The following is a 13118-nucleotide window of genomic DNA, read 5'->3' as shown; positions in this document are numbered from 1 at the left end:
CCTTTTCCCTCACCTCAGCGCCTGCCCATCCCCCAGGGCACGGCTCTGTGGACAGTTCTGCGTGGGTGCCTCAAGTGGGCTGTTGCTGAAATGGCTGTGCTGTGGATGAAACCGACTGTTACTGTCCTGGTCTCCCATGGGCCCACCAGTGTTGAGAGACACCTCACCCCTCACAAAGGTGTCTTTTAGGAAGAGAAGAGGGCTGCGCTGCCTGCGTGGGAGTTTGGGGGAGGCGCGTTGTAAAGATACCCTTCAACTCTGACCAGCAGGAAGGGGGCCCAGAGGCAGCGCAGGCTGCCAAGGGATGTTGCCTAGCAACTTGGGAGACTTTACTGCAAACTCACTAAATCCCGAATTCTAAATTAGGAAGAGAAAAGCACAGAGTCCAGGCCTGATATCCACTCTGCCCCCCAGTTTCCTCCTTCCTTTCCCCTCTCCTCCGTGTTCTGGAGTTGAAGTCCAACAGGAACTGGCACAACTTAAGGGCCCAGACGTGCAAGGGCCTAGTTCCTGGGACTCGTATGGTGCAGGTGGGGGATGGAGGATGTGCCAGGGACAGATTGGGGAACAGATTTTCAGTTATAAGGTGGGTGGGTCCCAAACATGCTGGAAGAGACACCCTTACACCCCTAGCCCTGGAATCCCAGCCAGCCGCCAGCCCAGCTTGGGAGCCCAAGCTGGCAAACTCTGTCCCTGTCAGGAGTGGCCACTGGAATTGCCCTCCCACTCATTTTCCCTTTGGCAAGCAAAACCCAGGGCACAAACGGTCAGGTAGGGAGGAGGCGGAATGCCTTGCTGTGGCTGGCCAGTGGCTGTGGGCTCACTGCAGTGCCCTTTCAGCATCCCCTGCCCCAACCAGAGTCCCAGGGTGCGTTCCCCTCCTTGCTCCCAGTCAGGCAGTAAGCCTGAGTAGGGACCCTCCTTTCTTCCTTCCCGCTTATGGGACCTCAGTGGAAAAAGACTTTCTAGGTTTCCTGGACACGGCCCACCCCACCCACCCACATACCAGGCAGGTTACACTGCCAGCTCTGGCCCCCTGACCAGCTGGGGTGGCTGGTGTCCACAAAAGTGGCCGCTGCTCCTTTTAGACGCGGCTGCCATATCACCCCTTCCCAACCTCTTGTGAAGCCCACATCCTTCCACTCTCGTGGACCCAAACAGCCATGACTTTGGGCATTTCCCTGTGCTGTGGTTTAGGTGTTTGTCTCCCCAGAGGCAAGAGGGAGAGTGGCCAGTGTTCCTCTTACTCCAAAGCAGTGGATCCAGAGCTTAGGGAAGCTCTGGTAAAGAAAGTGGGAGGAAAGGGTGTTTTTCCCAAGTCAATATCCATATATGAATATGTACACAATGAGTGTTGTGCACATCAGACTTTGTTTGGAGAAGGGCATAGATGGATGGAAGGATAGGTAATGGACGTGTCAGGCAGACACCTCCGTCAGGGTGATTGCCCATGTGGGCTCACACACGATCTGCATTTATCTGCACACTCTGTACGAGCGAGATCTGTGCAGTTATACTATTTGCAGGTTGTGTCTGTAGTGGCTGCATGCTGAAGTGCTTGTTGAGTGAGCCTGGGAGAATCATATACGGACACGTGGGCTTGCGAGCATTTGTGTTTTATGTGCCCACCACCCGATTGTGTACCGACAGCGTTCTTTATTCTGAGTGGAGTGTTGATGAGAGTTTTTAATCGGGTGTCTCTGGGGCTTTTCTTTGAGGACCGAGGGTGGAGGGAGCCCTATTTGGGACTCTGGCTAGGTTGTGGAAGTGGGGGGGAGGTGGCGAAGGGTGTGTGGTTTTCTATACATGAGTGGGAAGGTATTGTGCCCAGATGTGAGTGTGTTTGTGCCCGGGATGTCAGGGCCTCCATCTGCCTGGCAGTCTGCCGCCTCAGCAACAAGGGGTTGGGTTTGGAAGGATGCCTGTGTGGGAGGGGTGGATGGAAATGTGTGGGAGGAAGGGTTGGGAGGGAGCTGGAGCCGAAGGGGGCGTGGTCATCCCCCCGTTTCCCCGCCCACCCTGTCCAAAGAGGCTCCTGATTGGCTTCTAGACTGCAGGGCTCAGGTTACATTCGCAAGCGGAGCAGAGCGCGGGAGAGCTACTGGAGAGCACTGCTAAGGGTTTGGAGCAGGTCGGAGCGCACTGCTCGGCCCCCCACTCTCCACCCCGCACCACACGGACCCACCCCCGCCCTGCACCAGCTCCGCCCAGCAGAGGACCCCCAACACCAGTATGGACTGCTGCACCGTAAGTTAGAGGGCCTGGGGCACAGGCACCTTGCTTGGACTGGGGCGAGGGCTCTTCGGAACCCCTTGGAGGGTGAGGGAGAGAGGGAAGTGGGTGCAAAGACCTAGGAGCAATAAGTGTGCCTGCTGAGACGTGGTGGTGGTGGTGGTGGGTGGTGGGTGGTGGGTGGTGGAAGGCACCCGACCTGACTTGGAAGCCCTGGGAAAAAGCTCCCCATTTGCGGGGGCGTCTGGGCGCCCCTCCTCCGGGAGGTCTGGGTTGGACTGGGAACTAGGCAGGGCTCTGCAACAGGGAAGCTGCAGGTTAGAGGAAAGGAGAAACTTACCCCTAGAGAGACACTGGAAACCATCACCTAGTGATCATCATACAGCGACTCCCTTCTGACTCCTTTTACCTGGCTTTCAGCCCCTGCCCCATTCCCCATCCCGCTGCCGCGGCCAGCCGCCATCGGTCAGCGCGACCATGGAGCCCTGTTTGTCGCAGGGTAGGATGGTCTGTTTATATTGGTTAGCTTAGTAGTGATGATAGACAGCAAAGAGTCTAGTCGGAGTGATTCTGGGGAGGGTTTGGCCCGGCCCCCAACGCCTTCTAGCCCCAGAGCGGACTGGGTGACCGCAAGAGAGCCCTGCTGGCGAGGGAAGGAAGTGTCTGTAATTTGTCAGCGCCCACGGAGACCTGGATGCGCAAGTGCCTGACATCAAACTAGGCTGCTGTTAAGAAGTCTCTGGTATGAAAGCGTCTGGCTCGCTGGAGGAGTACAGTGCTCATACATACATAAAATTCATTTTTTTACAACGTTGTAATGATTGATTTGTAGCCCCTACATGTGGAGAAAGACCGCTGCAAAGACCTTGCATTCTCAGCCATTCAGTCGGCCCAGCTGATGATACTGGAGGGTATGACATTGCTGCTTCCCCACCCTTAAAAAAGAAAACAAGAAAGTGAGGTTTGGGAGGAAAGAATAGCTCAGATTGTAGGAGAGGAGACTTCCTTATTACTGGGTACCAAGAGGCAGAAAGAACTTAGGGACCAAGACATTGTGGTTGCTTTGACGGTTTTAGCTCAGAGTGATATCAATAACAGTTGTCAGTTTGTGAGCGCTACCATGGACCTAACTCTTTGTGTTTAATCATCACCATCCCCCTGTGAGACAGATACTATTTTCGCCATTTTACAGATGTGCAAACTGAGGTGCAGACAGATTAAATGATTTGTTTGAGGAGGCACAGCTTCTAAGTGCGGAGGCAGGATTTAGACATAGCTTTCTTGTCTGATTCAAATGCTTTACCTCCCCTTTCAATATTTACTATTTTTCCTCATTATGAAGGTAATAGGCTCATCATAGAAAATGTAAAAACTAAAGATAAGCCTAAAAAAGAAACATGTCAATCATCCACAGTCCCACTCCCTGGAAAAGCCTTGATAGCGTTACCTCATTCCAGTCTTTTCCTCTGCTTGTTCTTCTCTGGGAAGCAATTTTTGGTTGTGGAAGGAGGAAGGGGCTCTTAATGGAGGCTTTTGGGTTCCCCTGAAGAAGAGCGCCTTACCCCTAGCAGTATTTTATAAAGTAGAGAAAATACATGGATGGAAGGTTCTGCTAATGAGAGGGGGAGGGTAGGCAATATTGTTGTGGTGATAAGAATTATGGGGGAGGGAAAGCAGGCAAGCAGGTGGCATGGTGAGTGGAAAGAGGTGAGAGAGCAAAGAATCCAAGAGGCCACAATGGCCAGGGAGGGAATATAATTTGTCTCAGGTGGTCCCTGAGGGAGTAATTAGGGTAGACTTTTGGGTCCCTACCTGGAGGCCTCAGTCTGCCCTGATCATGCTCTTGAGTGCCCAGAAAGCCAGGCTGAGTGATTGCTGGACATGTTTAGAGTGTGTCTGTCCCCTAAAAGAAAAGGAGAGGTTGCCCACCAAACAGTGCTGAAGAAGCAAATACACAACCATCCCAGTTGTTCTAGCTGGGATGGGTGGGGACAGTGGGACAGTCCTAGAGCTGCTGGGAGGAGAAACCCTTCCCTCAGCTGGGCCCCCGTCACCGCCAGCTGAGGAGAGGTGGGCTGGGACTTGTTTCTTTGGTCGTTGTCCTCTTCTGAGGAGAAGCTTCATAGCTCCCTGAGAATATCTCAAGAAAGGCTCAGGCTCTGAGAATCAAAGAACTGAAAAGCTTTCCTTTGGTGAGGAATAAGATGCCGGGGAGAGAACACCAGACCAGGGAAAGAGAAAAAGTGTGGCAGGCCCTCTCGGACCCCGCTGGCCTCTCAATAACTCCTTTTAACTCAGTTATAGGCACACACTGAAGAACTTTGAAATATAGGAAATCAAGACAGCCTTTGGAAACATGACGGGGGAAGGCATGTGTAAACGTGTGCTTAGACCTCTGGGGGTTTAAATTTGTGCTCCTGCGGCAGAACCTGGCGGTGATCACTGAAGCCACTCTGATACCCATCCCACTTCTGTAAACTGGATGGGGAAATGAAGAGAGCTGAATGACCTGGACCATCTCACACCCAGGGAGCAAAACGCAGGGAAAGCTGTGGGAATCCTCAGGCCCCCCAAATGAACCCATATTCCTAGAAGCCAAAGGGTCAGACCAAAAGAGAAACGCCCTTCTGACTGCATAGTAACCATCCACACCCCAGCCCGCATTAATGCTGTGAAAACACGTGGGCTCAGGGGTGAGGCCCCCTGGGTGCCAGAGCCTTGCCTCTGAAGTCAGGCCTGCCAGTCAGTTCCCAGACCCTTTCTTACCCCAGCTGGGGCAGACGGTGGGAGAGACAGAAACTTGGGCCATGGGGGTGGGTCTGATTATTTTTTGGTTGGAGCATATAAAAAAATTTTTTTAAATGACTGCGTTTGGCCTGCAGAAACCGCTATTTCAAATCAACTCATTATTTAAAAGAGTACCTGCCATGTATTGAACAACTATATTTTCTGGCCCATTAATTGGGCCAGAAACATGATGCGCATTGTGTTCTTTATTCTTCCCCACAACCCACAGAGGTAGACATTATTATCCTGATGTCAGAAGGGGCCTTTGGAGCTGTAGGCGCCTCGGAGCACGGGGGAGAGGCAGCCACCTCCAGGAGTGCCTGCCTAGTTCACTTTGCTCTTCCAGCGCCCGCCCTCCACGGCTCCCCCAACTCTACTGATGGCACTGGGCCCTTGGCTCACTCAGGGCTATCTGGCTGTCTTGGATCCCATTCCACCGTGTACTTCTCTTTCCTGAGTGGGGATCACAACTGTGTCCTCTGAACCTGAACCTTCCTTTTCCCCTGCCACTGCCCAGGAGGGACACACACACACACAACCGTGGCAACACCTGGCTTTAGCCCATCTCCCCCACTTTCTCTGCACTTCCCACTCCTGCCTTTGTCAAGCCCCAAGGCTCTATCCCTACCCAACCCTCTCTCACCGCACAAGTACCCCCCTGCCCCGCCCCCAGGAGAGCGCCTGCTCCAAGCCGGATGAGGACATTCTAGACATCCCCCTGGACGATCCCGGTGCCAACGCTGCCGCAGCCAAAATCCAGGCGAGTTTCAGGGGCCACATGGCTCGGAAGAAGATCAAGAGCAGAGAGAGCGGCCGGAAGGGCCCAGGCCATGGAGGGCCTGGCGGAGCTGGGGGCACCCGAGGAAGCTCGGGCAGCGGCCCCAGCGGAGACTAAGCCAGGTGAGCGGGTCCTTTCCCAGCCCTAGAGTGGCCTAGAGTGCCCGCTCCTCCTCTAAAAGAGCGCGGAAGGCAGAAGGTGGGCTGGGGGAGGAGAGGGGGGTTGGGAAGGTAAGGGAGGGGGACTGGAAATCCGAGACAGGAAGTGGGGGGACAGCTTAGGGCACCGCGGATCTGAGAGCTCACCTCCTTCTCTCTCCACCCTCCCTGCCGTCCCTCTCCCAACGGACTGAAGAACTGAGCATTTTTTAAGGTAATGATATGACCTCGAGGTGGCGGGTTGGGTACCCTGAGTGGGAGGGAGGAAAGGACCCAGTCCTCACCCTTTCCGGGGAAAACGCACCCTGCGACTGCAAGGTTTCTGATACAGCAGGACGCCCGAGGCCGCCACGAAGGGGACACACCTGGACCGACACAGATGCAGTCACCCCATTTGGCCACATGAGCATGACCGGGGGCTATAGCGCCCTGGGTCACACAAACACACAGACCTACGGGCCACGGCTCAGTTCAGCTCAGAGGCTCGGGGTGGGGGTGGGGTCCAGAGTGCCCGGGGCCACCTGGGCTCCTGCCCTGGTGTCCGTGTCTAGGAAGGGTGGGGGGAGGGGAGGGAAGTGCCAGAGAGGGCAGGTGCTCAGACCTTCTCTGTCCGCAGTTCCTGAAGAGAGATGGATGCCGTGTCCCCTTCGCAGTGACGAGACTTCCCTGCAGTGTTTGTGACCCGCTCCTTCCCACCACTCTGCCCGCTTCAGGAGCCTCCCTCTGTCCCCAGAGACTCTGCCCCAGGCAGGCTCCGTCGAGAAGTCGCTCAATCTGTGCTCTTCCATTTGGTTCTCCATTCTAGAACGGTCCTGTTCGCCCTTCCCGATTCCCCACCCCAGCCCGACCTGGCACTCCCCAGGTGTCTTTGCTTCTCGCCCCCGTCTCCCCGCAGCAGCATGCAGCTTTGCCTCCGCAGCCTCCATGCGCTCCCCTAGGCGCACCGTAGAGGGCGCCCTGCCCTCTGCGTTGTCCCAGGACACCAACTTTTAAAAAGTTTTTTTGTTCAGTGCGCAGCTAAAGGGAACGATTTTCGTCTCCAAGCGGTTCTTCCCGTCACCCACCCAGCTCCACCACTTTGGATCTGGGGCGAGGCTGGAGGGGAAGAGAGTTTTTATGGTGTTGGATACCCCTTGCTCTGACGGGAAGGGAAGTCCCTCTTTCACACCCTGCCCCAAGCCTGCCTGTAAATCAGTCCTCCCCTCACCCTGCGCACCCCGACAGCCACCCTCTCGCCAGCTCTCTTTTGCTTTTATGGGCGCCGAGCACCGGGGTGGCTCGGTGGGAGGAATCTGTTGGGGCCCCGCCCCTGCCCTGCTGGCTCCGCCCCCAACGGGCTCCTGGGGCTGCGGCCAGAAGGTTATCTCTGTGTGTGTGCATGTGACGGTGCTGGGTTGGAATGTGAACAATAAACAGGAATGTCCAAGTATTCCAAGGGTGCCAGAGGGGAGGGTGCGTGAGTGCACAGGGCCAGTACTCAAAACTTGCACAAGTCTCCTTTGACCAAACCAAAAATTGGAGATGGGAGGAAGGAAGGGGCGAGGGACCTCGGTTAAAGCCTACTCTTTGGAGCCAACCAAACTTCCCGCCTACAGCATCACATCTGGGACTTGAAGCCCATTCCGTGAACCTGCTGGGGCGGGGGGGGGGCAGTTGCTGTATCAGCATGAAGAAGAGGGAGACAGCATGGTACCCAGAGGCTTTAATTGTAGGTATTCCCACTCAGTGAAGGGGAGGGCAATCAGACAGCCACGGGGAGCTGGGACTTAGTGGTCTTCATAGTGCTGGCAGAGAGGGGCTTCTCCAGGAGCCCACTGTTAGAATCTGCCCTCACAGGAGTTTGTTCAGAAATCCCCGGAGCGATGGCATCCTCTCTGGTGGATACAAACACGTTCTGACTGGAGGCGCCCCTCCCTCTCCCAAACCAGGGACTTTCACACTCACTCTACCCTACCTGCGGAACTGGTTGAAATGAAGATTCTAGGACCTACCACCCCTAACACACACGCATGCACACGCACGCACCCCCCACAGCTCCCACTTCCAGAGGGTTAGGAAGTGACCAGAATCTGAATGTTAACCAGCTCCTGGTAATTTCTGTCCAGGTAAACGGGAAAACCACACTTGGAGAAATACTGCTCTGGTCCCCATTTTGGACCCCACGGTTGACAGCAGGGTGGGTGACAGGCGGCTTTTCTCTCTCCTCTCCACGCTGCCCCGCACAGAATCACACTCAGCCAAGTGGTCAGGGCAAATCTCACCCCTGTCACCCACATCCTGTTGATATATATGCAAAGATCTTTAAAACGGAAAGATAACAATTCTTTTAAACATGAGGAGGGTGATGGTAGCTTATGAGCCAACCCTGCCACCTATACACTTTGCACACACACTCAATACATGGGCTGACCGCCACCTCCACCGCCAAATCCCAGGGCTGAGCGGCACCCCTTACCTTCAAACACCCCAAAGATGTCAGAGTTTGAAGGCTGACATCATCCAAGCCCCTTCCTCCCTCTCTGCACTACCCCCTCACCCTTCAGCTCACCGGAGGTCACTACCCCTGTATGTCTCCTTAGGCCTCTTCCTCCTCTCTTTCTGGAATCTTATTAGGCAGAACACAGCAATGGACAGGAACAGCACTCCCAGGAGCACCCCAATCACAGCCCCAGCCACGCGGCCTTGGGAAGGGTCTAAAGATACACAGAGTCCTCAGAGCTGCAGACCCTCCTGGGCCCCTCCTCAGACAATTCCATGCAGCCCGTGCCATCCAGGCCTGCCAGCCTGGCCAGTGCCCGCATTCCTACCAGTCACAGAGAAACTGAGTTCACAGGCTGCGCTGCCCATCTGGTTGGTGGCCACACAGCGGTAGGTGCCTGAGGAGGCCAGGGAGAGGTTGCTGAGAATGAGCTGGCCAGTCACCTCATCTGGAGGGTAGAGAGGAAGGTTCCTGCACTCATTCCGCCCACAGCGAGTGCCTGCTACAATGAAAGCGTGGTGCATTTCATCGCCATAACCATCCTGTCAGGAAGGGACTGACCTTCTTTTATTGGTGGGAACGCTGACTTGGAGAAGGGAAGTAATTGTCTGGGGTGCCCCAGAGAGGAAGTGCCAACGCGACTGCGAATCTGTGCTCTTTCCACCCCACACAGCTGCCTTTGCAGGGGAGGGGGAGGCTGCACAAACGTGGAGGGTTGGGAAACTGGCCGTGGAAATCGGGGTAAGGTGCTCCCAGGCTGATGTCAGATTCCTGGTTGGAGGGAAAGGCCTTCATCGCTAGAAACTGTATCCTCTGGAATAGCTATAAGCTGACCAAGTGCTTTTCTAAGCTGCTTATCTTCCCTTTGGAAGGCAGAGCACAGGCCAGGAGGGGACCGGGGGGCTCTCTGGATTGATAAGGGCCTGGCTGGGGCTGGAGCTGGGAAGAGAGATGGGGACTGGGGCCAGCATGAGGAGGCTGCGAAGCCAAGGCTCTCAGCCAGGTATATGATTCCTCCAGAGAAATCGCTAAGTGATCCAAGACAGTCCATGCTACTCTGCCTCCGTTTCCCTTCTAGGAAGTTTGAAAATGATTCATGACCCTTAAGCAGTCTAAAAGAAACCCTTCCAAAACAGACAAATGGGAATCACAGAGTGTCCCTGCCTTCCACTCTCACCCAGGACAATGGGAGTGCATTTAACTTGAGGGATGCTTCCAGGGTCATGCAGTCACGGACCATGCAGGGAGACAGGCGGGAGGGACCAACCCAGGGACCGAGGAAGATGCAGGAAAAAGGTATAGCGTTTTGTCTCCTACCCACAGGCACGGGTGTGTTGAGTTTAGAAACCTGATTGGCCCAGGTCCTGAGACCCCCTTCCCTGATGTCCTGCCTCTCACCTTGCACCACGCTGCCAGGAGAAGGTGTAGGAGAAGACCCGAGGCGGACCCAGTTGTACACTGGCCTGGGGGCTCCTTCGGAAGAGCTGCACCTCAGTATAGCAGATCCCCCCACAGAGATCTGACCGGTCTGACTGCACGAGGGGCTGCTGGGGGGCACTGCAAAAAACCGCAGAACCTCTGTGATCTTGTAACCCCTCCCCCATTAAGTGCTAGATTTCCTGAGTCAATACCCCCACCAAACAATTGTCCACTTTTGTCCACGTTCCACTGCATCTCCAGGAAAAGGTGTGCACGATTGAAGATTCAGACTTTTAGAACACGATTCTCATATTGAGCCCAATCTGTGTTACTATAATATCCACCCACTGGCCCAAACTCCTGCCCTCTGGGTCCACAGCAGAAGTGAAAACTTCATCTCCCACAGGGCAGCCCGTCAGATTTCTGAGGACAGCTGCCATTCACCAGCTCCTAAGTCTTTTCTTTCCCTCCAAACATCTCCAGCCTCTTTAGTACTTTCTTCTTTCTGCTCCTCCCAAGCAGGCTCTAGTTTGGGCTGAGATGGAAGCTCTGAACACAAAATTTGTGCTTAGTGTGGCAGGGGCCCTTGTTCCTTGAACAATCATTTGCCTTCTCTGAGACTGGCCTGGGGAGGGACAGAATCTGAGGTAGAAGTTTTCCCAAAGATGGAGCTGTGGGGGGCTCCTGACTCAGGCCCTATCTGTGGAACCTCTGTTTCGAGGGGCCTCGGGAGAGGTGCTCTGTGGAGGGCAGAGCAGGTATATGACTGGCTGGCTGGGTTAGAAGGCTTCAGGGAGCAGGTAGTTTCCCTTGAGGCCCCCAGTGCAGCTGTGTACTTGGGCTGACACCCAGGGTCTGTGGGCCCCCGGCCCGCCTTACCCAGCACAGTGAAGTTGATCAGCCCCATCCCATTGGTGTAGAAATCTGGAGGGTTGTTAACTTGGCAGAGGTAGGTTCCAGTATCTGAGGGGCTCACGTCAGTCAGTTTCAGGGTGGCCACTCCTCCCGTGGGGGGGTTCTGAAGCAGGCTGGCCCGCTTTGCTTTAGAACCGGTTGGATACAGATGTCCATTGGTGAAGTACAGGATCTAGGGAGAAGCAGAAGACTCACCTACGTGCCTTTCCTGCCTGGCATCATCTCTGTAGTCCTTTCTCAAAAGGCCCCTCCCTCACACCAGCCTGAGAAGCTGATACTCTGAAGCTAGAACCATGAAGTCCTATCTCCCCCAATGCCAGCCCTTCCCAAGTGCTAAATGAGCTACATATCCATTGCTTTCAGCTGTGTATGGCTCTCAGCTTGGGGAGAAATACAGATATTTCTGGAAGGAGCAGCATTTTATCGTACTTTCAGTCACCACAGCTGAGCGTCACTCAGTAGTGTTCATTAGCTGAAGCTGGGCCGGCTCCAACGGGGGGGCGGGGGGCTGCATATGGGAGCCCTGCCCCATGTGGGAGCTGGGGTCATGCAGTCGCGGTCCTCAGAAGGTGTAGAAAGTCCACTTTGTTTAAATTCTCATTTGAGGACATGCTCATTGATTTTTAGAGAGAGGGGAAGGAGAGAGAGAGATGGGGAGGGGGAGAGGGAGTGAGAGGGAGGGAAAGGAGGGAGGGAGGGGGAGAGAGAAGGAGGGGGGAGGGAGGGAGGGGGAGGGGGAGACAGAGATGTGAGAGAGAAACACTGATGGGCTGCCTCCTGTAACACCCTGACCCAGGTCAGGACCTGCAGCCTTGGTATGTGCCCTGACCGGAATCCAACGGGCGATCTTTCGGGGGCTGGGGACCACGCTCTGACTGAGCCACACCAGCCAGGGCAAGTCCACCTATTTTTTCCATCCGAGCATGCTGACCTCCCTGCCCTCATTCCCAGTGTGCGCCTGTTCCTCCCTCTCTGAATCTACAGGCCACAGGCCAGAGGCGCCCCCCCCCCCTGCCCCGCTCTCGCTCACGGGAAGGGACGCAGAGAAGGGCTTCCCAGGCTGCACAAAGCTCCACTCCAGGGCGAAGCTGTCTGTCACCGATGTGCGGTAGCTGCAGGTCAGCTCGGCAGTCTGGCCCGCAGGCGCGCTCAAGGGCTCTGCGGGCACCTGCACCTCCACCGCCGCGCCAGGGGCTGGGGGCGCACAGGAAGGGGTGCTCAGACAGCCAGGCAGGGGCCGAGGGGAGTGGGGTCGGGGGCCGGGCTCCGAACTCCCGACAGTGTGGAGCCCGGCCCACCCTTCTTCCAAAGACGACACGTCTTAGCAAAGAGACTAAGGGCTCCCCACACCCCTCCCTCCTCCAAAACCTGAAGTTCCAGGAGGGAGGAGCACACACCTGTGGACCGAGTTTCATGGGTAAAAGGACAAGACCGGTCTGGTATGAGGGTGCGTTTGTCGGGGAGAGGAAAAGAATGGTTCTGTGCTGGGCCGGCCCTTCCGGAGAGGCCCAGCGCGCCGGCGGCCTTGCGCGCTCCGTCCTGGCCCTACCAGCCTAGGGGTTCCCTCCCCGGCCTGGCGCAGCCCCCACCGCGGCCCCGGCCCTCTCCTCACCAGGCAGGCGGACCAAGCCTAGCAGCGCCCCGCACAGCACAGGGCCCAGGAGCCGGGCCATGGCCGATCCTCCCGTCTTGGGTCTGGTGTCCGGGTCCAGGAAGGGGCGGCGGCGCCCACAGGGCAGCCTCCTGGGGCTGGGCAGGGGTTGAAACTGGCTATCTCAGAGCAAACAAGGGGAGAGGCCCGTGCCCTGCGGTAAAGCAACGCCTCTCCCTTCTCCAGGCCCAGTTCTGGAACCATTGTAGCCCTAATCCTGCCCGCGATTTCTGAAGCTGTCAGGCCCTGGGGAGAGGACGGGGCTGGGACTGGGCACTTGAAGGGAAGGGGTCGGAACTGCAGCAAGAGAGCCCTGGAGGCAGAGGTCCGCGGTCTGACAACCTGAGCTGCCAAATGACATCACCACGGTGGGTCCTAACACTGAAGACCCTTTCTGACCCCTTCAGAGATTCTGGTTCCTGCCCCGCTCCTCCCGTTCTCCCTGAGATCCCGTCTCCAGCACTTTTATCACCACCGGCTGTGGTAAGAGTCTCCATGGAAACTACAGCCGCCTCCCCGCTCCCACAGTCACTGCTGTCTCCGGGCTAAAAGGCCGAGACTTGAAGGAGGTGTGTTTGTCTGGAAGAGGGGAACCTGGGTCAGGGTCCTCTTCTCTGCCCTTGAAGGGGAAGCAGGGATCAAACGTGCACACGAGCTCTGAATGCCCAGGCTGCGGCAGAAAGCGGCACCAATTTCATT

General features: G+C 56.1%; 2 protein-coding genes across 2 annotated transcripts; one reads left to right on the top strand and one right to left on the bottom strand.

The window, feature by feature from the left end:
* Positions 1-2095: 2095 nt before the first annotated feature.
* NRGN (neurogranin) lies at positions 2096-7403 on the top strand. The gene is made up of 4 exons (XM_037134258.2): positions 2096-2247; positions 5693-5919; positions 6152-6169; positions 6572-7403. Exons 1-2 carry the CDS (start codon positions 2233-2235, stop codon positions 5912-5914), a joined length of 237 nt encoding a protein of 78 aa, XP_036990153.1. The 5' UTR covers positions 2096-2232; the 3' UTR covers positions 5915-5919; positions 6152-6169; positions 6572-7403.
* Positions 7404-7642: 239 nt separating this feature from the next.
* VSIG2 (V-set and immunoglobulin domain containing 2) lies at positions 7643-12537 on the bottom strand. The gene is made up of 7 exons (XM_037134141.2): positions 12381-12537; positions 11799-11962; positions 10733-10940; positions 9833-9991; positions 8763-8882; positions 8504-8648; positions 7643-7829 (listed from the first exon to the last, which is right to left on the bottom strand). The coding sequence occupies exons 1-7, from the start codon at positions 12439-12441 to the stop codon at positions 7697-7699; spliced, it is 990 nt and encodes a 329-aa protein (XP_036990036.2). The 5' UTR covers positions 12442-12537; the 3' UTR covers positions 7643-7696.
* Positions 12538-13118: the final 581 nt, after the last annotated feature.

This window comes from Artibeus jamaicensis, unplaced genomic scaffold, assembly GCF_021234435.1.
Source record: "Artibeus jamaicensis isolate MK-2021 breed Jamaican fruit bat unplaced genomic scaffold, CSHL_Jam_final scaffold_660, whole genome shotgun sequence".
Lineage (NCBI taxonomy): Eukaryota > Metazoa > Chordata > Mammalia > Chiroptera > Phyllostomidae > Artibeus > Artibeus jamaicensis.
Note: the sequence above shows the minus strand (reverse complement) of the source record. Positions and strands in the feature narration are given on the sequence as shown.

Coding starts and splice junctions, on each gene's coding strand:
- VSIG2 (XM_037134141.2), bottom strand. CDS start 12,441: ATGGCCCGGCTCCTGGGCCCTGTGCTGTGCGGGGCGCTGCTAGGCTTG. Junction 10,941..11,798: donor CCTTCTCTGCGTCCCTTCCC/GTGAGCGAGAGC, acceptor GCTTCTCCCTAG/ATCCTGTACTTCACCAATGG. Junction 8,649..8,762: donor ACTCAGTTTCTCTGTGACTG/GTAGGAATGCGG, acceptor GTGTATCTTTAG/ACCCTTCCCAAGGCCGCGTG.